We start from the raw sequence: 27,524 nt of genomic DNA on the forward strand, positions 1-27,524 counted from the left end.
TGTAATTTAATAAAAAAATAAAAATGTTATTTGAGAACTTAATTGTATAATTTAAAAAAACATATCGCATATCTTTATTTATAAATAAAATAAACCACAATTATTATTTTTTGTACTTTGCTCTTTTTTAAAAATTAGCAATTTAAAACCGTTTTTTTTTATCAAACACCATGTTAGAAATTTTTACTAATCAAATCTCTATACAAATGGTAAATACATCTAATTTTATCTACATTAAATTTTTTACTAATCAAATTTCTACAAATGGTAAATACATCTAATTTCATCTACATTAATTTTTTTTATATTTTAAAATAAAAGAAAAAGAAAAAGAAATTGGCAAAAGAAACAATTTCCTTCTTTTAGATAAAGTCCCAAACACCACCTAACAATTTTAACAGTCCTTATTAAACCTGAAACCTACGAATCCCACACTTCCTTTTTTCTCTCTCCTACTGTTCTCTCTCTCTCTCTAAAGTCTTAAGCTTGACTTCATTTCTCTCTCTACACCAATGAAGCAGCCGGCCGGAACTGACCACCCCCACCACCACCATTCCCTCCGCCGTCGTCTCTCTCTTTATTAGATGACGAAATTACCCTCTTCTCCCTCCATCACTCTTTCATTCCTTGCTCTGTTTCTTATACTCCCATTAAAGACTCATGCTTTCGGCTCCGGTTCCACACTCGCCGTCACTTCCGATTCCCCCACCGTCTGCGGCGTCGTGGCGGCGCAGTCCAAGCAGAGCATCATGTGTTTCAAAGGCGGTCAGATTGTAAACGTTCTCCCCAATATCTCATTCTCCTCAATTTCCGGCGGCGATAGCTTCTTCTGCGGTATCCGGTCCGGCGGCTACGCTTTCCTTTGCTGGAATACAGTCAATCAGAGCAATTCTCCGGCTATCTATACCCCGCAAAGAGTCTACTACAATACAACTGTTCTATTACAGAACATCGCCGTTGGAGGGGATCAAGTCTGCGGAACTTTAAACGATACCGCTAATGAAAATGGCACCGGAGGCGGCGGTTCTGTGAAATGTTGGAGAGGCGAATATAATAACAGTACCCAATCGCCGGTGGGAAGTGATCGGTTTATCTCAATTTCATCTGGGTATGGTTTTTCTTGTGGGATTTTGATGAATAACAGTCGAATTCGATGTTGGGGGAGGAACCCATTAGCGGCGGAAATTGAATCCCAATTTGGGGATATGTTAATGTTTAGTATTGTAGCCGGTGGGTCTCATGTTTGTGGGATGAATTCAACTGGGTTTCTTGTTTGCAAAGGGGAAAACTTTTCCGGTCAGTTAGATATTCCGATGAATTCCGCTGCATTGATGTATACACCTCAATTGAGCCTCGGAGCTAATCACAGCTGCGCAATTAGGGTTAATGGATCAGTTGTTTGCTGGGGAGGCAGCGGCGGCGGAGGAGGAGGAGGTGGATATGGTGTTAATGGAATTTTGGGGGTTTCATTTGAATCAATTGTTTCAGGTTCTAATTTTACTTGTGGATTAACAACTATTAATTTTTCAGTGATTTGTTGGGGATCTGGTTGGCCTAATTTGGATGATTCCGGTGTTCAAATTGTTCCATTTTCTGATAAAGTTCTTCCTGGTTCATGTGTTCAATCTGTTTGTGAATTTGGGGTTTATCCTGATTCTCAGAGTTTATGTTCTGGTTTAGGGCATGTTTGTAATCCTCCAAGTTTCAATCTTTCTATGCTTTTACCACCGGCTGCACCACCGCCGGAGGCCGCGGAGGCGCAGCCCCGGTCTCCCTCAAAGGAATTAACAACTGGGTTATTAGTGTTTTGCATTATCGGATCAGTAGGCGGATTAGCCGGAATTTGCACAGTAATTTACTGCCTATGGACTGGTGTTTGTTTTGGTAAAAAGAAAGTCCATAACTCAGTTCAACCCACAATTACCAGAGCCGGTTCTAACGGTGGAACAACATCAAACAACAGTGGACTAATCCTCTCGAGATCATCGACAATCCGGCGGCAGAGTTCACGAGCAATGAGGCGTCAAAGGAGCGGAACATCCTCGAAACACGCCGACAGAGCTGAAGAATTCAGTCTATCAGAACTCGCAGCAGCAACAAACAACTTCGCATTAGAAAACAAGATAGGCGCAGGCAGTTTCGGCATAGTCTACAGAGCGAAACTACTCGACGGACGCGAAGTAGCCATCAAGCGAGGCGAAACAGGCCAGAAAACAAAGAAATTCCAAGAAAAAGAGAGCGCATTCGATTCAGAACTAGCATTCCTCTCAAGACTCCACCACAAACACCTCGTCCGCCTCGTTGGTTACTGCGAGGACGGCGACGAGCGTCTCCTAGTCTACGAGTTCATGAAAAACGGAGCCTTATACGACCATCTACATGACAAGAACAACACAGGAAAGACCAGCAGCGTGGTGAATTCATGGAAAATGCGGATCAAGATCGCGTTAGACGCAGCAAGAGGGATAGAATATCTCCATAGTTACGCGGTCCCTCCTATAATACACCGAGACATCAAGTCATCAAACATCCTGCTGGACGCGAATTGGACAGCGAGGGTATCAGACTTCGGATTGTCCTTGTTGGGGCCGGAGGCGGATAGGGATTACAGGCCGATGAAAGCAGCGGGAACAGTAGGATACATTGATCCGGAATACTACGGGTTGAATGTGCTAACAGCAAAGAGTGATGTGTATGGTTTAGGGGTTGTTTTGTTAGAACTTTTGACAGGGAAAAGGGCAATCTTTAAGGATAGTGAGAATGGAAGTACCCCAACAAGCATAGTAGATTATGCAGTGCCAAAGATATTAGCAGGGGAATTGGGGAAGTTTTTGGATCCTCGGGTCGGTGCGGCGGAGCTGAATGAAGCAGAAGCAGTGGAATTGGTAGCATATACAGCATTACATTGTGTGAATTTAGAAGGGAAAGATAGGCCAACTATGAGTGACATTGTTGCTAATTTGGAAAGAGCTTTAAGTCTCTGTCATGGAAGCCATGGAAGCATTTCAAGTGGTACAATTTCACTTGTATCAGAATGAAAAAATATTCTATTTTTATCATTTTTTTATGCTATACATTTTTGGGATTCATGTAAAAAAAAAAAAAAATTAGGAATTTTCTTTCCCATATTTTATTTATTTTTCTTGGATTTTAATTAATTAATTAATTTCATCTAACATTTGAGCTGTAATGTAGGATTTTATGAGTACTGACAGCAATGAGAATGATTACATGAAGGATGTTCTTTATCTTTTGCTCAAGTACCTAAGAAATATGTTTTTTATTTATTTATTATATACATGTAAAAAAAAAAAATGATGTCAATGAATATGTTTAGGGGTAAATTACATCTATGGCCATTGTGGCTACTGAACTTTACACTTTTTAATATCAGTGGTCATTCTGATGCAGCGCGGAATCCACTGAGAGTTTTAAACCGTAAACTCACAAAGGCTAACAACTTATCTAGCTAAACTAGAATGAGTGGATCCTAATTCATGGACTAAATCCATAGGAATATGAAATCCCCCATTGTTGAAGGATAAAACCTTAACAAACTTCATAATGAAGAAGATGATAAATTGTATTTCATAAAAGTTCTTCTATTACAAAGAGAAAGAGATGAATTTATAGCATCTCAAAAACCTAATTGCCAAATTACAAAAAGGGTAAACTATCTACTAATTACAATACAAATATAAAGGGTAAAGTAGGGTTAATGGTAAAGGGGTGACATGCTTGTAAATAAGGAGTGATAGAGTTGTAAATAGGGAGTGGTCCCAAGTATGAAGAACTTGGGGAGGAAGTATTCTTCAGCTGAAACACGCCCCGCGCCTGAGGAGACACGCCCCGCGTATGAGGAGGCACGCCCCGCGTACATGAGCTCCTGGAACTGGTTCTCTTTGAAGGTTTGATCCACGCCGCGTGTGCTGGACAACACGCCCCGCATGGAATGCCTAAGAGACTCCTTTTCCCACGTGGTTTCCTCCTTTCTCTTGGCTCCGGATTCACGCCCCGCGTCCAAGGATAAGATGCCCTCATCACATTCAATGTCTCAAAATAAAAAATTTGAAGAGTTAATGATATTCTAAGGAGCTTTAATTCTTGAAATTTTTTGTTTTGAGGTTATTCATGTATTGTTTGGTTAAGAAAGAGTGTGTGAGTTTTTAGAGAGAGAAAGCTACAAAATGTGGTTTCATCATTTTGAACAACTTTAACTTTTAAATATTTTTTATTTTGAGGTCGTTAACGGTTATCATACCGTTAAGAATTGGGGTTCAGTAACTATAAAAATGGGTAAAATTTAGTAGCCACTGTTGTAATTTACCCATATGCTTAGAGATACTACTTGTGATTTAAAAAAAAAAAAAAATTTGTACTGATTCGTGAAATTTCATTGCAAAAAAATTGATATTTGTAATTTTGGTTTGAGAATTTATTGACCAGAAAAAAAAAATTCTAGTAGTTAAGCTATTTTTTTTTTTTTTATATAAAAATTGGGACGAGACAGAACAAGGCCGGGGTTAAGCATTTACTTGTAAGTGTATTCTAAAAAAAATTAAAGGTATAAAGTTGGCTCTTCTCTTCAAAAAAAAAAAAAAGTAAAAAAAATATAAAAAATATTAAGATAATGATAAAATTTATTAAAATTCAAAAGTATAAAATGAAAACGTTAACCTTTTTTGGATAATTTTTTTCCCTTAAAACTTGTAATTTGAAATAAGTCAAATTAAGTAAAATAGTTGTACGTTGAACATACACGTTTATTCGCATTCATGTTATTAGTTCGTGTACACGTGTTTTTCCTTTTATTGATTTGATCTGATTTAATTAAATAAAGAATGACACGTTTATTGTACAGGTAACTCTTATCCGTACATTATTAACGGGGTGTACTATACAGATTGCCTTTTTTATGGATTTAATTTCATTTTTCTGAAGTGGATAAGTTTTATATATTTTAACTATTTATAAACTTTTTTTAGGTATTTATATAAATATATTTTTGATGAAAATGTCCATTGACTTGATGGGAATGTTATTGACAAAATAGAGAACATTTGGTGACTTTGATGGGAAGGACAGAACATAAAGTTCACTTTTTAATGATATGATTTTTTTTAACAGAAAATCTCAAATTTTATGTCTTGGAAAGTGAAAAAGAAAAAAGGAAGATTTTTTTTATAAAAATAATAAAAAATGAATTAAAGTTTTATATTTATTTCATTTTTTTTTCCATTGGAAAGTTAATTTTGTTGTTTGATTGACTGACCCAATAACATCATGCTAATTGATACTTACCTTTTTACTATATGTTTTTTTTTATATTTTAAATATTTATTGATTTATAAAAAACATTTATAAATTATAATTAAGACATACAGTAAAACTTCTATACAGGAATAACCTCTATTTTGTTATAAAAAAACTCGATCCCAACTTGGGCCAGTTATAAATAAGAATAACCTCCCAAACGTTATTTGTTATACACTTTTCAAGTCACACCTTTAGAAACTATGCCTCTATACAGGAATTTTCACATGCACCTTAATGAGCAAGTGAATTTGCTCATTCACCGTTAGATATAGACTTATTAAATCTAAGCCTCACGATGCTTTGAATCTCCACCTTAGGATTCTAATAAGCCTAGATCTAACGGTGAATGAGCAAATTCTACATGCTCATTAAGGTGCATGTGATCAAGACCGGCCTCTATATAGTAATTTTTTTTAGTAAGAAAGGAAAGGAAAAAAATAAAACCAACAAAAACCTACACCGGGATCAGTCTTGGAAGGCTGACCCCAATCCTATCCTCTAGGAGAGAAGGCAAAAGAAAAGAAGGAGGAACAGAGAGGGTAGAAACACCTAACATTCTCCCATGCCCATCAGCTGCTAAGCGATCCGCCACGCGGTTTTGCTCCCTAAAAATATGGGAGAAATTAAGATACTCAAAGACAGGACGAAGCCTCAAAATAGCTTTGATGAGATTGTGGCTCTTCAGACAAACAGCCTGGCTATCTGAAATCCTGTTAATAGCCTCCAGATTATCAGATTCCACCGAGAGCTTTTTAACACCCATGCGAATGGCGAGTTTAATACCTGACAAGATACCCAGAGCTCCGCAGAAAAGGAGGAGCCCGTCCCCAAGTTATGGGTAAACCCCGCCATCCAATTGCCACCAACATCCCGAAGAACTCCTCCAGCAGCAATTCTGCCATTGCTAAGGCAGGAGCCATCAGTATTCAACTTAGCAAACCCTTCTCTAGGCTTAATCCAGCCAACTAGCAGGATCTCTTTATCCGGGGAGGGACGAACAAGGGAACCTCTTTCAAAGCTTTTAGGGTTTGATTGGATAGAGGGTTTAGAGGGGTTAGTAAGGGTTGATAGAAACCCTTGTTTGGGAGGAGGAATGGTTAGTAAGGGTTTCTACAAACCCATGTTTGGAACATAAAAAACTTAGGAGGGTAAGGGTTTGGAGGGGTTTTGAAGGGTTTTTTTTAACAAATTGCATCCAATTTTGAACCCTCCAATTTGGTGGGTTTGGAAGGGTTAGAAATTACCCTTCCTTCCCCTTCCTTCCATTTCCTTACCTTTCTCTACCTTTCCTTACCCTTCTCTACCATTCCTTTATTAACCCTTCCCTACCCTTCATCCAATCAAGCCCTTAGTAATAACAGAGAGCTTCTTTGAGAAGAAAAACAGTAAATCAGGAATAAGGACAGACTTACCCGCAAATAATTCTTCATTCCTCCACTTCTAGATTTGGTGACAAGTAATAGCAAAGAGGATGGCACCGTGCTCCATGTTGGCCAGCAAGTTCCCCTTGGCTCCTTGAGAGAACCAGTCCCCTTCAGAAAAGGCCATGAAGGAAGGGAGGATGTGATGAGGGAGGATCCCTTCCCAGATCTTCTTACTATTTGGGCAATCCCTCAAGGCATGGCACAAGGTTTCCACATTGCCTCTGCATCTACTACAGGCACTAGACTCAGTCAAGTGCCTTCTGTGCCTATCCGCATTCGTAAGGAGCCTGTCTTTGATACCCAGCCACAGGAAGCTCCTGATACGGTAAGGGATCTTGAGGGACCATATGGACTTCCAAATCTCCAAGGGAGGATCAGCCCTATTAGAGGTAAAAGCTTCATAGGCCGATTTACAAGAATAAGTACCATTATTCGTCAAGGCCCAACAATGTCTATCCTTATCCTCCTCTTGATTGCTAATCTTCACTCCTCTAATGTTAAGAAGGGTCTTCAGACTAAAGAAAGAGTCGAACTTTGACCAGATCCAGTCTCCCTCCGAGTCCACCACATCAGCAATTTTCCAGGAAAGGAGATCAGCCGACGGAGGGGCATTACACACATCAATCAGTAATAATTATATATATTATAAACTAAATTCAAACTAAATTATAAAATATAAAAAAAACTATTGAAATTATCTATGAGTTAGAAACACAAACTACAACTTGAAATTATAAATATTTAATATTCTCGTTGGTGTTTACATTTTTTTTATTCTTGAATTTGAGAGGATCATAAGTATTTTTTATAATCCTAATTTGTTTACATTTTTTCTATAAAAATCTTCTAATTATCTATATTTTGAAAACCTAAACTCTAAATTGAAATTCTAAATATTTAATTTGTTCTATTGTTATACATTATACATAAACCATGCATGCCTATGATAAAAATTTAAAATTTTATATGTTGACCAAACTCTATTTAGTAATAACCTCCCAATTGTTATACAAATAGCCCGGTCCCAAGTATATTCCTATATAGAGGTTTTACTGTATAATGATAAAATGGTAAATAATAACTTAGTCCCTAATTTATAAAGAAATATATTGCTTAATTCTTATATTTAATATATATATATATATATAACTTAGTGGGTTACTAAACCTAGCCACTAATTCCCACCTCTAGCCCCTAGAATTGACCGAACTACCCTTTGCACTAAATTTCAAAAAATCCAAAACCTCTCAAGAACCCTAAACGTTTTTTGCTCAAATCCGGACAACACATTGAGCCGAATCATGGATGGCGACAGAAGACGTAAAGGAAAAGATAAAGTGGTAAGATTCACAGCTTTATTTCGTTGAATTCAAGCTCGTAACGAATCTGTGTTGTTTGTTTTGAATTCGCCGGAATCGCAGGTCGGGCATATGAGTATCACGCCCGACCTGCGGTTCGAGCGTAGGAGCATCACGCCCTCACAATGGTGAGGGCGTGATAGCCATATGCCCTCACCAACGGTAGGGCGTGATACTTATACGTCCGAACCGCTGGGAGGGCGTGGTACTATCACGCCCGAACCATTGGTAGGGCGTGATACTCATACGCCCTACCAGTGATTAGGGCGTGATTCCCTTACGCCCACATGGATTTTTAATAAAAATTTATATTATTTAAAATTTTAGTAATTTTAGTATAGTATTAGCATGATTTTTACAATTTTATTAATTTAGGGTAATTTTATAAATTTAGTATAAATTGATTAAAACTTTAGTATAATTTATTATAATTTATAATTATGGTATATTTACAATTTTATTAATTTAGTATAACTTTTTTACGTAGACGGAGCGGCCTACTAGGGGTGGAAAATCCATCCCGTCATCTGTTCGTCGTCTAGATATGGACGACGAGGATGATACACCACGCCAAACGAGATTGCGTGGTGTAGATGTATCTAGTCGTAGGCTGAGAGGGGCTGCGATGGAGCAGTTGAGGAGGGGACCGATTGCGGATCAGGCCGATATTCATGGATCAGAGGGGGCGACTGATTTTGATGACAGAGAGCCCGATAGCGATTCTTTTCAGGACTACCTGGATATGGCAGCCCGGGCAGTGCGACAGTCCGCTGTTGCACATGATCGCGAGGTTGAGGAGAGCGATGAGCAGCCGACCCAGCGCGTAGGAGGTCGTTTTGCGGGTATAAGTATTTTTTAGTATAATTTAGTATTTTTTAGTACAATTTAGTATTTTTAGTATAATTTAGTATTTTTTATTATAATCTAGTATAATTGAGTATAATTGAGTATAATTTAGTATAATTTAGTATTTTTTAGTATAATTTAGTATAATTTAGTATTTTTTAGTACAATTTAGTATTTTTAGTATAATTTAGTATTTTTTATTATAATCTAGTATAATTTAGTATTTTTAGTATAATTTAGTATTTTTTATTATAATCTAGTATAATTGAGTATAATTTAGTATTTTTTTGCTCTCTCGATACACGGACGTGTGAAGATCACGCCTTCCCGTGTGGTCGGGCGTGATAGTCCTACGCCTCACCGAGTGGTCGGACGTGGCTATCACGCCCGGCCACACGGGAAGGCGTGATCTTCACACGCCCCACCATGAGGTGAGGCGTGATATCCGTACGCCCTTACATCGAGAGAGAAAAAAAAATAGATTTTTCCACCCCAAAACCTATGAAAGGGTAATTTCATCCTTTCACGGGGCTAGGGGTGGGAAAATGGGGCTGGGTTTAACAACACCCATAACTTAAGGGTCAATTACAAATAACTACCATGTGATTTGGCCGATTTGCGATGTGATACCTGTGGTATTTTTTTTTATAAACACAACCCTATGGTTGCAAAATCTTACATGTTTTTTTTACTTAGCCAAATTTGACCGATAAAGACCTCAAAATGAAAATTTTCAAGAATTAAACTTGTTTGGTATCATATTTACTATGGAACCATATTTTTTTGGAGTTTTCTCTCTCTAAACATTATCTTTCTCTTTCATAAAAAACACCACCTAAATGACCTCAAACCTAAAAATTTGAAGAATTAAAGTTGCTTAAAATATCATTTAACTCTTGAAATTTCCATTTCGAAGTTGTTATCGATTCAATTCTGACAAAGTTAACTAAAATGCAAAATTTTGCAAACCAAATGGTTGCGTTTGAAAAGAAAACCCACAAGTAAAGGTTTACAAATCGGCCAAATCACATGGTAGTTATTTGTAATTAACCTTAAACTTAATACATTAGGCTTCTTAAATTTGGCCAGGATTACCCCTAAACTTTAAAAGTGTCTTATTAGCACGGTGAATTTGCTTAAAATATTTCACTAACCCCTTTAAGTTTATGGGGCAAAACAATGATAGATTTTGAGAATCTAAAACGTGCATCATTATAAACAAGTTCAGATATTAATATATCATTTTAACCCATTCAATGAGCCAAAATATCAATTTAAGCAAGTTTAGAGGGCCAATATACCATTTTAACCAACTCCATGAGTTAATAGATCATTTTAATCAATTCAAAGGACCAATATGCTAATTTAAATAAGTTCACGAAGTCAATATGTCATTTTTAAATAAGCTTCAGAGGCTAACGAGACATCCTTAAAGTTCATGGCTTAATTTGTTAATGATAAAATGGTGAGTAATTAATATCTTCGAAATGTTAAATATTTAATTGCATATTGATACTGATCGTAACGATATTGAAAGGTTTGATGGTAAGCCAATAAAGCTAATTTAGAAGGAAATAACTTTAAAAAGTGTGAACCTTAGCCTCCAACAGAGAATAAAATGTATTTGATTATAAACACTTGAATATTTCACACGACGTGTTGTAACAGTGACATGTCATGTGAGATAATCCAATAGAAACATAAACTGCCCTAAATTTGCACGCACCGTGTATCTGCGGTCACACACTGTGTGGCCTTCTTTCCTCTATTTTCTATATGTTGAAATTGCTCACATGATATGTTGCTATTCTCACACGTTGTGTGAGCCTGCTTCAAAGTTCTCACAGGTCTTTCACATTGATGCCCTTATCATTCTCTCCTTCCCAAAAGGAGTTGGATCCCAATTCTCTTGTAGTATACTAGAGAGGTGCATTTGTCAAGCACTAGTTCCATGCTCAGTTTCTCCTTAATAGTGCAAAGCACTCCTCTTCCCATTTGAAACCTCTTTCTTTTTTCAAGCACTTGGTAAGGGTGCCACAATGGAGCTGAAGTTCCGGATGAACCTTTAGTAGAATATTGTTAACCCATGAAAATTTTGGATTTCCCCCACATTTTAAGGTGTTGGCCGGCCTCGGAGAGCCCAAACCTTCTCTTCATTTACCTGTATCTCATCTCTTTCATAAAATCGAGATTTCCTCATTTCATCTATGGTGACCTCCCAAAGTTTGTTGGATGGTGTTTTGGATATCTATCCTCATTCTTTCGATGGTTGCTCTCACATACTCTTCAAACACCCATTGTTGCTTTCTTAACTCAACTCTCAAATCATATATCTTTGTATCCACTTCTTCCATTGTTTCTTGTGGGATTCTCGGTTGGACGATGTTGAAAGAAGTCTCGTGTTAGGAAAACGATCGACTTTGAGATCAACTAATGCAGATCATAACGATATTAAAGGTTTTGATAATAAACCAACAAAGATAATACTCTTTTCTAGATAACTAAAAGAAAATAATCTATTAAAGTATGGACCTTAGCCTCTAATGGAGAAGAAAATGTATTTGATTATCAAAAGTTGTCTTCCTTTACAAAACATGAGGCTTATACACCTCCATAACCCTAGCTTAGGAAAGACCTAATGCTCACTGTGTAATACTAAGAACATCTAAACAATATGGTAAAATATGTGTAAATAACTTAACGACAAAGTAGAAATTAATTTATGTGGCAAGACAGTAAATACAGAATGGAAAAACAGTAAAATATCTTATGCATAGGGATGGAAGGATCCACATAGTTTGCTGGTGAAGTAATCTAACAGACGTGTGGCTTTAGAGACACGCAGTGTGGGCTAAAGTTCGAGCAGAATTAGAGATGCTATTTGAATATTCCACTCAACATGTTGTTATAGTGACACGCCGTGTGAAATAATCCAACAAAAATAGAAACTTCCCCAAATTCTTACATGCCATGTGGCTGGGGTCACACGTCGTGTGACATTCTTCCTCTGTTTTCTGGATGTTGTAATTGCTCACATGACGTGTTGCTGTTCTCATACGTCGTGTGAAGCCTGCTTCAAGGTTCTCCCAAATCTTTCAATATGCTATGAATACCGCTTTGTTAACCGAGTTTCATGTTAAAATCCAATATGTCTGATTATCAGACGTTTAACGTATATAAGTATAATTGATTAAGATCTCAATGTGTCCAATTGAAAGGCGGAGAGGGCTTAATCAATGAAGAAAAACAGTATTTCAAAATGCACAAACTGCCTAATTATATTAAAATAGAACTTAATTACTCGTTAAAAATGAGGTTAGACAATTGAAAAAACACAATAATAAGGTTCACACTAGTGAAGAAATAGTAAAGCTTTAGCATATGAAATTGACTTTGAAAATTCAATTTGAAAAGTAATAGGACATTAAATTATGTGGCCAAAATTGAATTAAAATAAAATAATAAAATCTCTTTCGAAGCATTTATTTGGATTTCCATAAATAAATAAATAATTTCAAATCATATTGCGGTGCCTCTAAATTTAATACCACAATGGTACTATATAACAATTAATGTGTGGAATACAGTTAATTCCTGCAATTAAACTATGCATTTACTGGAATTTAATGTTATTTATTTATTTATTTATTACTTTATTCTTTTTAGAATAATAAAGAAAAAAATAGTTTATGTTGCTAATAAAAACAATTTTATGTTTCTGTAGAAGTAATAATTTTATATGATACAATTAAACGTTTAACATTTAACGTGATAAATTAAAAAGTGTTTGTTTCAATCTTTCAGAATAATATTAAGCATTTCTTTCCAAAACACGTAAAGCATATATTTTTGATTGAGTTTATAAAACAATAATTTTTAACTTTTTTTTAATAGAAACAAGTGAATTTTGAAGCTTTTAACCTTTTTAATGAAAGCAATTGCGTTTTGGAGCGTTCATGAAAAGTTTATTTTTAACCAGAAAAGTTGATTATATTTATTTAAGTTTGATGTTTTTCCTATTTATACAATATTATTATTTAAAGAATAAGGTTTTGCTCCCTTTAGTAAAAAAATTATTATCAATTTTTTTTTTGAAATAAATTATTATCAATTTTTATTTTAGTTAAAAGTTATTAATATGATCATAAATAAGTTAAAAACAGTGAAATTAACAGTCTGAAGTGATATAAATTATGTGTAAAAATAAAAAGATAAAATACTAAAATAAATAAAGAAAAGTAATTGAAAGAAAATATTGTTGGATTTAATATTAGGTTTAATATTCTTCCAACCTCATCAACTTATTCAAATTGGTCATTTTACCCTTCTAACTCATCGAATGTCCTATTTACCCCCTTAACTCTATAGAAATGGTATTTCCCACCCCCTTAACTTGTCCAAATTAGTCATTTTATTCCTCCTCAACTCATCGAATGTCCTATTTACTCCCTTAACTTCATAAAAGTGGTATTTCTCACTCCTTATAATCGTATTTACCCTCTTAACTCCATAAAAGTGACATTTTTACCCCTTTATAGTGCAAAATTAATAACATTTATTCAAATGAATTTGAATATATATATTTTTAATATCAACTGTTTATTTTTTTTAATTTGATAATTATATTGATCCTTCATTTGTTTATTATAATAATTACATAATCAAAATTTAACTAGCAAAAAAAAAAGTAAAAAAGAGAAAGAATGAATAAAAGATACAAATAACATGAATATTTTTTTTTTTATAAAAGAACATTAATATAAACAAGTTAAAGACATTATATATAGGGATAAAGTATCAAAATAGGTCCATGATTTTCGGAAAGTATCAATTTAAGTTTCACGTACAAAATAACACCAGTATAGGTTTAATGTTTAAAAAATGTATCAATTTAGGTCTCGATGACGGATTGTAAGGGGGTGAGAAATACCACTTTTATGGAGTTAAGGGAATAAATAGGATATTCTATGAGTTGTGGAGAGGTGAGAAATACCATTTTTATGGAGTTAAGGGGGTGAATAGGATATTTTATGAGTTGGGGGATAAATGGACAAGTTGAGAAGGTGAAAAATACCATTTTTATGGAGTTAAGAGGGTAAAGAGGACATTCGATAAGCTAAAGGGGTAAAATGACTAATTTGAACAAATTAAGGGGGCTGGAAGAGTATTAGGCCTTAATATTATTATTAAAAGTATTCTTTTTTTTTTTAGTAACATCGGAAATCATAAAATATCATTTTATCGTATAAAATTTCACAGTCTTCAAAGTGTCAAATCCGGAGATTAAATGGTATTATGTATGTATTTTTTTTAGAGGCAGAAATTGTGGGTATCATTGGTGGTGGCCGGTGAACCACCACCACCACCTCCACCTCCACCTCCACCTCCACCTTTAGCCCCACCACCACCACCACTTTCTTTTTTTTCTTTCACATTTATTTTTGGAGGCATGTTTTAAGAATATGTACACATTTAATTTTGGGTAGCTTAATAAAGACTATACCATATTAAGAATGTATTTATTTTGATACATGTTTGGTAATTTGTTTGAATTTAATAAATTATTGTACATCTATATTTATTATTTAATAACCAATATATTTATTTCTTTTCTATTAATTGCTCTTTTTGATCCTTTCTCTGATTTGACTTTCTGCCAATTCAGATTTATAACAGTAAATCAATTTTTTTTGTGGGGTTACTTAATTGCTTATTAAATTAAATATTTTTGAAACTTAATTTTGATTTGAGATGAAGAAGATCTTAACGGTCAAAATCACCAATTAGATCCCCGAATTAAAATCCTCATCCTATCATAAAATCAGAAACTATTTGATATGGATTATAATGATCTTTGTGAGGACTTAAAATAGGTTTGGAAAAGATGATCTGAAACTGTTCAATTGAATGATTTTCGATTAGGACTCAATTGGTGATTTTTGTTTAAATGGGGGACTAAATTGATGGTTTTGTTTTAGTTCATGGACCTATTTGATGATTTTAACAATATAGGGTCGTAATTGACTTTAAAACTTTAATTTAGGGAGCTAAATGAATGTTATGCCTTTTACAATGAATATTTAGTTTTCTACAAATACAAGATTGGCTTGGGGTGTCAAACATATGATCATATGAGTGTTCCAGAACCAATTCTTACCTATCACTGTAAAACATCTAAAACTAAGCTAGATTTCGATTATAAAAATAAGTTTGTGTTGTTTTGAATAAAGTTAGAGACATTTATCATCTATCATATATTAATCAAATTAAATTTTGTAATTAAATAAAAAATCAATAAGTTAATTAACCATCTTGAATATTAAATTTTTGGAAACGAAGAGCCAACCCATAAATAACAGGGATAGTCAGGGGCGGAGACAGGGGCCCGGGCCCCTCCGACCGCGGAAACCAACATGGTCACGAGTAGTTTCGGCCGCCGGGAAATATATGATGGTATACGACATTGACTGAAATTCAATATAAAATTGTCTTGTATTAAGGTATTTTAGACGTTTTACTCAAGTAAAAGAAAAGAAAACTAATTAAGAAAAGAACAGAATAAATATTTGAAACAATCCGACCAAGTCAACCACCTGCACTGCAGCAACTACTACGGCCACCCCGACGTGTTCATATATTAAATATCTGGTCTTTCATGTCATTCGAAAGATTTTCGATTCATATTTGGACATATGTATTGTAACCTTATTTAATAATTAAAATAGTATAACCTCTTATAATTTATGTGAGTCCATATCATACATGTCAAAATATATACGAGATGTCCTCCATCAGATGCTTTTAATAATTTCTCCACCGCCAGGGGTTGCAGAAAGTGACAATAGACAAATTTGGTATTTTTTTTAAGACAAGTTTGATATTGACTGTATCCTAAATTATTTGTTGAAAAAATTATATTTCTTTTTATCTAAGGCCTCGTTTGTTTGGGGAAAAATATTGTGTTTTGGAAAATTTTATGCAGGGAAAATATTGTGCAGGAAAATAAAATATTTTCCAATGTTTGGCAACAACACTGGAAAATATTTTTCGGTATTTGGCTACTACACTGGACAATATTTTTCAACCACTAAAAACGTAAAAAACACACACACACACAAAAAAAATGTGAAAATTTGTTAGAAACACGAAAAGTGAAAAAATACGAAAATCACGAAAAGTAAAAAAATATTAAAAACATGGAAAAAAGTGGAAAAACACGAAAATGTGAGAAAAAAAATTAGGCTTAATAGATACCCAGCCCCCTAAACTTAGGGGACAACCTCTCAACCCCCTTAACTCTCCAAAAACATCACATACAACCCCTTAAACTTGCAACTTTTTTTCACCTGACCCCCTCAACTTAGGGGACAACCTCTCAACCCCTTCAACTCTCTAAAAACATCACATATAGCCCCTTAACGCCTACGTGGTTCTGATATGGAATAAGTTGGGATTGCACTCATTAGAAAGCGCGTGAAGGTTGGCTTTAGAAACTTAAACGGTAAAAAAATCTCCTTTCTTCTTAAATCCCTAACGTTCTTCTCCTCAAAAATCCTTCCTTCCTCTTTTCCGATTCCTTCGATTCACCTCTTTTCTGTCTCCGATCAGTCTCCTATTCAAGTTCAACAATAAGTATTCATCTCCTTTATTCCTCATCTACCTTCTTCTTTTTATTTTTCTCATTCTTCTTCTTCTTCTTCTTCTTCTTCTTCTGGTTTGCCTCTTTCTTCTTCTGAGATAATTCTTTTTTGTTTTTCAATTAGGTTAGGACTTGTGTTGTTCTTGAAATCGATTTCATGGTGGGTACTCATGAATCATGTTTTTGTGGTGAATATGTTGCACTTAAGGTTTCGTGGAAACCGGCAAATCAAGGAAGAAGACTCTACGGATGCCCAAATTATGAGGTAATTTACTGGATTTACATGGAAAAATTTAAGAAAAAAAGGACACGTGGCATTGGTGTGGTCAACAGTCAAGCGCGTTTTCTACACGCGTCAATATTTTGACTGGATATAAGGGTGTAAGGGGTTGTATGTGATGTTTTTAAAGAGTTGAAGAGGTTGAGAGGTTGTCCCCTAAGTTAAGGGGGCCAGGTGAAAAAAATTACAAGTTTAAGGGGTTGTATGTGATGTTTTTGGAGAGTTTATGGGGTTGAGAGGTTGTCCCCTAAGTTGAGGGGGCCAGGTGAAAAAAAGTTACAAGTTTAGGGGGCTAGATGCCTATTAAGCCAAAAAATTAATGTTAAAAATACGAAAAACGTTTTTTCACATTTTTGACATTTTTTGTACGTTTTCTTGAGTTATTAACGTTATTGTGTTTTTTTTTTCATTTTTTTTTCATTTTTTCGTGTTTTCACATTTAGTTTTTCGGTTTTTCCATTTTTCACGTTTTCTTTCTTTTCGTGTTTTCACATTTAGTTTTTCGGTTTTTCCCTTTTCCATTGACTTACCACTTTTTTCCTTTGACTTATTTTCCTGCCCAAACAAACACTGGAAAATTGGAAAAATATTTTCCTGCAGAATATTTTCCCCCAAACAAACAGGGCTAAATAACAGTTTAATTATTTTCTATGCCAAAAAAATACATTTACTTCAAAAATAATTAAACTATTATTACTTAAAAAAATAATAGTTTAATTATTTTTATAAAATATGAATCATTCTAATTTTTTTAAAAAATTTAGTTTGGTTTTTTTGGTCCAAATATTGAATTTTTATCTTGGTTTTCAACGTATAATGTGTTTTTAAAGAAGGTGAAGATAAGTGTTTAACTAATCACTGTTAGTGAATGTAACTGTCACGTACGTGTCTAAATTTCTAGAATTTATATCTTGATATTAGTATATATTATAATTATTAGGTGTGTGATATTAATTTGGTGCTATAGGAAAAGTTTGAAGTTAATTTGATGGTTTTATGTGTAAATTAAAAGTTAGGATAATTTTTAAAAGATTATAGAAAGATGGAGAATCAAACCTGATATTTTCTATATTTGAGATATCTATCTCAAAGCGTAAGCGGTGATCATCATCATCATTTCTTTTATTTTTCATTTCTTTTCTTTTTCTAATCCTTTCTCATTCATCAGTTTTCTCTGAACCGGTTTCTTTGATTTATGGAGTTTCGACCGTCCGAACCACTCGAAATTTGAAACATAGCATCCTTATACATAAATCTAAGTCATAGTCGAAGAGTTTTTGAGTTTCGGAAGTATTTGAAGGGAAAACGTCTGAGACAGAATTTAGAGGCGAATCGATCGGGTGTATTTTCCTCAATTAGTAGTCAAGGTAAGTAACTATCAACTATATTTTGAGTTTTATGTATATATATATATATATATATAATCAAAGAATTTTCAGAAATTGATATTTTAGGGTTATGCAGGAATTTTGTAAAATTTGGTTTTTCATGACCTTGCTTTTTATTGTGAAATTATGGTTCAAATGAAGCTATTGACTATGCTTCTATGTGAATTTCAGATTTTACTTGATTATGTTGATTTAAGGCTTGATTTGATTGATTAACTTTGGAATTTTTATTGATTAAGGATTGATATTTTGAATAACTGTGGTTACTTTTACAAAAGAGCTAATTGAAGCCAAATGATTTATGGTTATGAAATAGTTTGGAATTTGATTGTGAAAGGAAATTTGAGCACATTATGATTTTATGATTTTATATCAATCGAGAGTTATCCGGATCGGTGGTTTTATATTTGAAGACCATGTTCAGTGAGGGACATGGCATGTGTACACAGTCTGAAGACCTATCGGGTATGGTAGTGAAGTGTCAGGTAAGACCATATGGGATATACAATGTTAAGAGATGTCTCGACTATATATGTGGTTATGAATTGATACTTAAGGGGAGAAACTCGAGGATGGATACAATATTTTAAGTTCATTTGGATTATGTTTTCGGTTATGATTGATTTTGATATAAGGTTTTACGTTTGATTGAATACGAGTTGGTTTGATAAAATACTTATTTGATTACAAGTTGGTTTGATAAAACATTTATTTGATTATGAATTGGTTTGATGAAACGTTTATTTGTTTTGATTCGTTTTTTATAAGATGCATTATATATATAAAGTTATATGAACTTAAGTTTTGAGTATATTTTATAAGGTTTTGATTAAATCTTTTTTATCAATGTATATATGTAGCTATGTTAAGTAAAGTTGGTTTTTATAGCTGATAGTTTCTTACTGAGATTTCTGTCTCACATTTTTAAATGTTTTAATGTTTTTAGGTGAGAAATTACAAGGTATAGAGAAGGTTACCGACCGATTAGGCGAGGATTGGAAGTTGTTGCTTATTGTTAGAAGTACCATTAGAATTTTAGTATTTCAATTGTAATATAATGGAGTTGGTAAATATATTGAGGTTCTCGAATGACTAATGCAGTAGGAATATGTAGTATTTTAGAATATATATAAAGAGGAAGACCAAAATAAATAAATAAATATGGTATTATGGTATTTGGATAAATTGGAGACTCCTAAGTATTGATTATGATCTTTCTATTTCACGCCCGATGTCGATTGAGGTCGTCTAGGGTCGGGTGTGACAGTTTGGTATCAGAGCTCTAGGTTAAATTCTTCAGACCTAAGGTTGATAGTAATTGAGGAATATGAATATTTGGTGATAGCTAAGAAATAATTGACAGTAAATGAGGAATATGAATATTTGGTGATAGCTAAGAAATAATCGATAGTAATTAAGGAATATGGATATTTGGTGAAAGCTAAGAAATAATTTGGAATTTTTCGAGGATTGAGTAACTAGCTAATGAGGGGTAGAAATGAGTTTTGATGGTTAGTAAAATATTGGGTGTATGAAAATTAGCAAAATTATTTGATATTTGTTGATATGGGTTACGTACATGATATTAAGTATGACTTGAAGTTGATATCTGAGAGTTTAGTAGTTAGCATACAACCATATATATATGAGATATGGATAAATTATAACTTTGAGCTAGAGATAATATAGAATTGTCTATATAGGTGCTGCGGGAGAATCAGATTCGTATCTGTATCTTATGATGCATTTTTCGACCAGATAGAGGTCGAATCTGTCATATAATCCTAAATGAAAGTTCTTTATTTTTGTCTTACGTTTCCAGTGGTTTTTGAATCGCCTTAATCGGACTCCGTATGAAGAAGTTAGACTGGAAACGACATTTGTTGATCTTTTTAGCTATCAACCGGAATTTGGTTTTTGTTTTGATTTTTTTCTCTTTATTTGAGAGACACTGCTACTGGTTTACATGATAAGTTGATCTTCTTAGGAATATAGGAAGTTGAAGAAATGATAAAGTGATCAATTGAAGATAATAGATATGAGATTGAGAAAGATAAAATATGGAGGTTTCATTTAATGGGTTTGGAAGTTGATTAATAATTGGGAGATTATAACATGAATTTAGTGTATTATAGAATCTTAAATTGAATAAATGAGATCTGAAATTTAAATTAGTGTTTTATTGGTGAACTTCATTGGGTTGAGGTTTAGAATTATTGAAAGTTAAATAAATGATGTTCAGAGAGATACCGATGTTAGTGATCAATGAGAAGTAAAGTGGAAGAATATATTAGAGTTCATGATTTGATGATTAATATGAAAATAAATATTGTTTGAGGAAATAATTAGGATATGAATATTGAGGATAATTTTTTTTGATTTTAGTTGAGGATACATATATTGTTAATAGAAGTTACTTTTAGTTGAAGTTTGTGCGATTATGGTTTAATGTTATATAAGGATCAAATTGAGTGTTTATAGGTCAAATAAGAAAATCGAATGATATTATAGATTTATTGACTTTTATGGGTGTAAAGATATTATTTGGAGTTTGGAGAACAAAAAAAAACATTGAGTATCGTAATTTAGGTACTCTATCTTCTTTGGTTATATGGTTTGGAGGAAATATTGAAGTTTATTTAGATTGATAAATGATATATATAGTGGTGATCGAAAAGAAAAAGCATATTAGTTTGATTGATTTTGAGGAGTTAAATGGAGAATTATAAGAGTGATGTTGATATTAAGAGTTTATGAAATGACTCTTATTGATAGGAAATTGTATCATCATAATGAGGTTTATATTGTTGATGTTGATGTTGATATTTATTAAAGGCAAAAAGCATCCTGAGACCCCTAATCTTTCATTGTTTGGTGTATTAAGCCCTCGATCTTTTATTTAGACACATTGAGTCCCTGATCTTTCACTATTTGGTGCATTAAGCCCCCGATCTTTCATTTAGACACATTGAGCCCTTGATCTTTCATATATGGGTGTATTAGGTCCTTCCATAAATCAATTAATATATAGGTTTATTAAGGGCATGTTTGGTTAGGTTTATATAACTGCAGCGTTTCGCATTTTCTCTGGACACTGCAACATTTTGGAGTTTTTCACGAAAAGCTCTTTTCATGAATAGTTGTTTGTAGTTACTTGTTATTGATAAAAGGGTAAATAATTTATTAGTCCCCTGGTTTTTACCTAACACATTGTTTAGTCCTCCTATTTTGAAAAACACATTTTAAGGTCTCTATCTTTTGCCAATATTAACCCTTTGGTCTTTTTGTCTAATTTTTTAGACTTATAACCGTTATATTTTAGCATAAATAGACATATATAAAATAAAAGAGTAGCATGGTCAACTTGTATTGTACTATCGTTGTCCTAAAAGCTAAGATATGTTAGGTTAAAAATAAAAAAAATAGATAAAAGGACCACATGGTTAATATTGGTAAAAGATAGGGATCTTAAAATGTGTTTTTCAAAATAAGAGGACTAAACAGTGCGTTAGATAAAAACTAGGGGACTAATAAATTATTTACCCTTGATAAAATTACCCTTCTTATTTCTACAAAATGTGCTTCAATTTTAACATTATTTTTATTTTTAGAACATAATTATCGAAAAACAAGGTTTTATTGTGTTCAATAAATTTTTTATTTTTTATTTAAATTATTTTTATTAATTTGTATAATATATTTTTTACTTTAGAATTTGTTATTTTTAGAACATCATTTGTTGTCACACCAAACATGCCCTTAATAAACCTATATATTAATTGATTTATGGAAGGACCTAATACACCCATATATGAAAGATCAAGGGCTCAATGTGTCTAAATGAAAGATCGAGGGCTTAATGCACCAAATGGTGAAAGATCAGGGGCTCAATGTGTCTAAATAAAAGATCGAGGGCTTAATGCACCAAACAATGAAAGATCAGGGGCCTCAGGATGCTTTTTGCCTTTATTAAATACTCTTATAAGAGTGGTGGTGATATTAATGCTAATGATTGAAGATTATAATATAAATAATGATTGGAGTGAAAAATTATAGAGACAAGTATTATTATCACGATGAAATAAGATTATATATTGATGCAAATTATTGATTCAAATTATTTGAAGTTTAAGAAAAATATAATATCGTACATATTAGTGGTTCAAAAGTGATATTTTTGAAGTGTATAGAACTTGGAGATAGATGAAATATATTTGATATATATGCAATTGATGACATCAATTGTGATTTAAATTTATTAAAGTGAGATTTGATGTATGTTAGGAAGATATGAATGATATTTGAAGTTTTATTGTGGATTATGGTGATGGAATTAACTAGGTTGAAATTGAGAGTTACTAAGAGTTATGTATAAATAATTATGACAGTGATGTGGATCTGGATAAATGATGAAGTTAATGGAAGGAAACATTAGAATTTGTGGTCTTATGATGATTATGATAGATTAGAGAATATGAATTTCGTGGACGAAATTTCTTAAGATGGGGAGAATTGTCACGTCCGTGTCTAAATTTCTAGAATTTATATCTTGATATTAGTATATATTATAATTATTAGGTGTGTGATATTAATTTGGTGCTATAAGAAAAGTTTGGAATTAATTTGATGGTTTTATGTGTAAATTAAAAGTTAGGATAATTTTTAAAAGATTATAGAAAGATGGAGGATCAAACCTGATATTTTCCATATTTGAGACATCTATCTCAAAGCGTAAGCGGTGGTTGTCATCATCATCATTTCTTTTATTTTTCATTTCTTTTCTTTTTCTAATCCTTTCTGATTCATCAGTTTTCTCTGGACCGTTTCTTCACCGTTCCTTTGATTTACGGAGTTTCGACCGTTCGAACCACTCGAAATTTGAAACATAACATCCTTATACATAAATCTAAGTTCTAGTCGAAGAGTTTTTGAGTTTTGGAAGTATTTGGAAGGAAAACGTCTTAGACAGAATTTAGAGGCGAATCGATCGGGTGTATTTTCCTCAATTAGTAGTCAAGGTAAGTAACTATCAACTATATTTTGAGTTTTATTTATATAAATATATATATATATATATATATATATATATATATATATATATATATATATAAGCAAAGAATTTTCAGAAATTGATATTTTAGGGTTATGCAAGAATTTTATAAAATTTGGTTTTTCATGATCTTGCTTTTTATTGTGAAATTATGGTTCAAATGAAGCTATTGACTATACTTCTATATGAATTTCAGATTTTACTTGATTATGTTGATTTAAGGTTTAATTTGATTGATTAACTTTAGAATTTTTATTGATTAAGGATTGATATTTTGAATAACTGTGAAGCCAAATGATTTATGATTATGAAATAGTTTAGAATTCGATTGTGAAAGAAAATTTGAGCACATTATGATTTTATGATTTTATATCCATCGAGAGTTATCCGGATCCGTGGTTTTATATTTGAAGACCATGTTCAGTGAGGGACATGGCCTGTGTACACAGTCTGAAGACCTATCGAGTATGGCAGCGAAGTGTCGGGTAAGACCATATGGGATAGGCAATGTTAAGAGACGTCTCGACTATATATGTGGTTATGGATTGATACTTAAGGGGAGAAACTCGAGGATGGATACAATGTTTTAAGTTCATTTGGATTATGTTTTCGGTTATGATTGATTTTAATATAAGGTTTTACGTTTGATTGAATACGAGTTGGTTTGATAAAACACTTATTTGATTACAAGTTGGTTTGATAAAACATTTATTTGATTATGAATTGGTTTGATGAAACGTTTATTTGTTTTGATTCGTTTTTTATAAGATGCATTATATGTATAAAGTTACATGAACTTAAGTTTTGAGTATATTTTATAAGATTTTGATTAAATCATTTTATCAATGTATATATATATATAGCTATGTTAAGTAAAATTGTTTTTTTTATAGCTGATAGTTTCTTACTAAGATTTATGTCTCACCTTTTTAAATGTTTTAATGTTTTTAGGTGAGAAAGTACAAGGTATAGAGAAGGTTACCGACCGATTAGGTGAGGATTGAAATTTGTTGCTTATTGTTAGAAGTACCATTAGAACTTTAGCATTTCAATTGTAATATAATGGAGTTGGTAACTATGTTGAGGTTCTCGAATGACTAATGTAGGGCGTGCAAAGAGTGCTTCCGCACAGGGCCTCAAAATTATAAGGGCCCCAAAATTTAAGATGTGCTTAGTAAAATATAGATATTAGTTTAAATTAAAAAATAATAATAACATAATGTAATAAGATTTATTTACACTTTTTCACTGCATTGAGTGTGTATGTGATTTAAATATTCAACCATTTAAAATTTACAACCTTAATACAAAATTCTATTAATTATTAAGTGTTTAAGAAAAATTTAGAACAGGGGCCCCAAATTTTTTAAGACGGCTAGTAGGAATATGTAGTATTTTAGAATATATATTAAGGAGGAAGGCCAAAATAAATAAATAAATATGATATTATGGTATTTGGATAAATTGGAGACTCCTAAGTATTGATTATGATCTTTCTATTTCACGTCCGATGCCGATTGAGGTCGTATAGGGTCGGGTGTGACAGTAACTCTCATCGATTATACTCCTTTTCTACTTAATCTCGGGTAAATTATATCTATGACCACCGAACTTTATCCATTTTAACATTGTGCCTACTGAACTTCAATTCTTAATAATATGGCCACTAAATTCTATACTTTTTAACACTAGTGGTTGCACAACGCTTCAAAACGATCGTTAACAACCTCAAAATAAAAAATTCGGAGAGTTAATGATATTCTAAGGAATTTCAATTTTTGAAAATTTTCATTTTGAGATCATTTAGGTATTATTTGGTTAGGAGAGTGAGAGAGTGGATTTTTAGAGAGAGAAAGCTCCAAAAAAGGTGATTTCGGAAATTAAAAAATGTGGTTTCATGGTAAATGTCGTTCTGAACAAATTTAAATCTTGAATATTTTTATTTTGACGCCGTTAACGGTCATTTTGATGAGTTACTTAAAGTTGAATGACCACTGGTGTTAAAAAACTGTAAAGTTCAGTGGTTATACTGTTAAGAATTAAAGTTTAGCGGGCACAATATTAAAATTAGTAAAGTTTGGTAGGCACAGGTGTAATTTACCCCTTAATCTCTTTAGTGATAATTATAGTTTAAGTATAATTAGAATATTCTTAAAAAAAAAAGTGTAATTAGGATATATGTATATATCCTTATCCTAATCATTCTCCTTGAATATTTTCTTTAACAAACCTTTGCAGAGTCTTGTATTTACATTGTACTTTGCTTTTCTTTAGCGTCGATTTGGCAAACAGAGATTTGAGGTAAAATTAGAAATTTGGATAACTTTAGATGTTTTGACTAGTCAAATATCTAATGGTAGTGTTTGGTGAAGAGAGATTTGAATGAGCCTTTTGGTCTCAAACCTCCAATTTTGAAAAACTACTTTTAAGAGTTTTTTTAATTGGCTTATTGCTCAATCTCTGACATTTTTTTCTCTAATTACTATAATTTACTTAAATGTTATTTTGTTCCTCTACACAAACAAAAAAAAACATTATAAACATATTCATCTAGCTATATTTTAATGGTAAATGTCAAAAAATAAATCTAAATTTATCATTATATTTTTTGGAAATTATATTTCCATTCAAAATTATATGAATTGAAATTAATAATTAAACTAATGAATATTATTCAAAATTTTGAAAAGAATATAAAAATATTAGGTATTTGTTTAGTAAAATATTAAATTATAAATTAATTGGTATATATTAAAAACGTATTATATAATATATTATATAATTTCCTAGATAATATGAGCAATCTAGTTCTAAAGTTCTTTTTATCGAATATTTGTGTTCATAGATGAAAACTTCACTTTTATTAGCAATAGAATAAGAATAATTTTATTGTTTAAATATATTTTTTTTATGTAATATAAATACCTAAGTTATAGCATGTGTATATATCATTGTTTTAGAATGTAATTAAGAATATGAATTATTAAAAAAGAAAATAATACTAGACCTGGCAATTATCGTGTTTCGTGTCAAAATCGTGTTATCTCATATTTATGTTCCATATGGTTTTATATGTTATAAATGCTAGAAAAATGATTTTCGTGTCAGTCGTGTCGTGTCAGTCGGATTGGCTCTGTAGTCGTGTTTTCGTGTCAGAAATTGCCACCTCTAAATAATACTCATAAAATATCAAGGTGTGATGCGCCTCGAGCTAACACTCAAAGACTCAATAAGGGATAAGTGTAAATCATCGTTATCAAGTAATAATCTGAAAAGTCCATGTATTGAATCCACATGATTTATACAGTAAGTACCAGACTACTAGGTGTTGGATTGTTATCTAGGCGATAGTAAATTGATTTTGGGTTTGTTTTAAATTATTCTACTTCTAAATTGATCCAAAACAAATTCATAAACTCTTAGATTGAAATGGAATGATACAATAATACTGAAATTCAATTGATAAACAAATAGGGTAATTAATTTATTAGTCCCTATATTTTGACAAAACACACTATTTAGTCTCTGTATTTTCAAAAACACATTTAGTCCCTGTATTTTCAAAAACACACGGTAAGGTCACTAACCTTTTACTTGATGAACTGTTTAGTCCCTAAAGTTTTTCTCGGTGAACTGCTTAGTCACTGCCATTAGACTCTTATGAAGATTCTGTTAGTCAATTTGGTGAGCAGAAACGTCTTTCATCATCACTGAAACAGTGGGAAATAAACATGAGTTGAGAATATGGAGGAAATTAAACTCACCATTGAGAGTAAGAGGATTTCCACTTTCAATTTTAACAGGAAGAGTAAGCGAGAGAGATTTGAGTCGATTTCTACCTTCAATTCAAATAGGAAGAGTGAGCATGAGTGATTTGATTATGGGTGAGGGATTCAATCCTTTCTCCATTTTTTTGTGAGCGCGAGTTGTGAGAGAAAGACATAGAGGTGTGAATTGTTTTTTACTGATAAATAGTAAAGGGTAATTTGGTCATTTCCAAATTCATAAACGGTAAAAAATATAACAAACAGACGGAAGGACTAAACAGTTCATTGAGAAAATGGTTAAGGACCTTACCGTGTGTTTTTAAAAATATAGGGACTAAACAGTGTATTTTGTCAAAATATAAGGACTAATAAATTAATTACCCAAACAAATATAATTAAGAACTTAATCTGAGTTGCATAAACATAAAGTGATTAAACCGACTTATCTTTCTAAAG

The 27,524-nt window shown here is 32.5% G+C and overlaps 1 protein-coding gene across 1 annotated transcript; it reads left to right on the forward strand.

The window, feature by feature from the left end:
• The first annotated feature begins 419 nt into the window (after positions 1 to 419).
• LOC136226439 (putative serine/threonine-protein kinase-like protein CCR3) lies at positions 420 to 3,248 on the forward strand. Its single transcript, XM_066014919.1, has one exon. The coding sequence runs from the start codon at positions 585 to 587 to the stop codon at positions 3,036 to 3,038; it is 2,454 nt and encodes an 817-aa protein (XP_065870991.1). The 5' UTR covers positions 420 to 584; the 3' UTR covers positions 3,039 to 3,248.
• The last annotated feature ends 24,276 nt before the right edge of the window (positions 3,249 to 27,524 follow it).

The sequence above is a fragment of the Euphorbia lathyris genome, chromosome 4 (assembly GCF_963576675.1).
Source record: "Euphorbia lathyris chromosome 4, ddEupLath1.1, whole genome shotgun sequence".
Lineage (NCBI taxonomy): Eukaryota > Viridiplantae > Streptophyta > Magnoliopsida > Malpighiales > Euphorbiaceae > Euphorbia > Euphorbia lathyris.

What these genes read in the sequence shown, in the direction of transcription:
- LOC136226439 (XM_066014919.1), top strand. Translation starts at nt 585, where the DNA reads ATGACGAAATTACCCTCTTCTCCCTCCATCACTCTTTCATTCCTTGCT.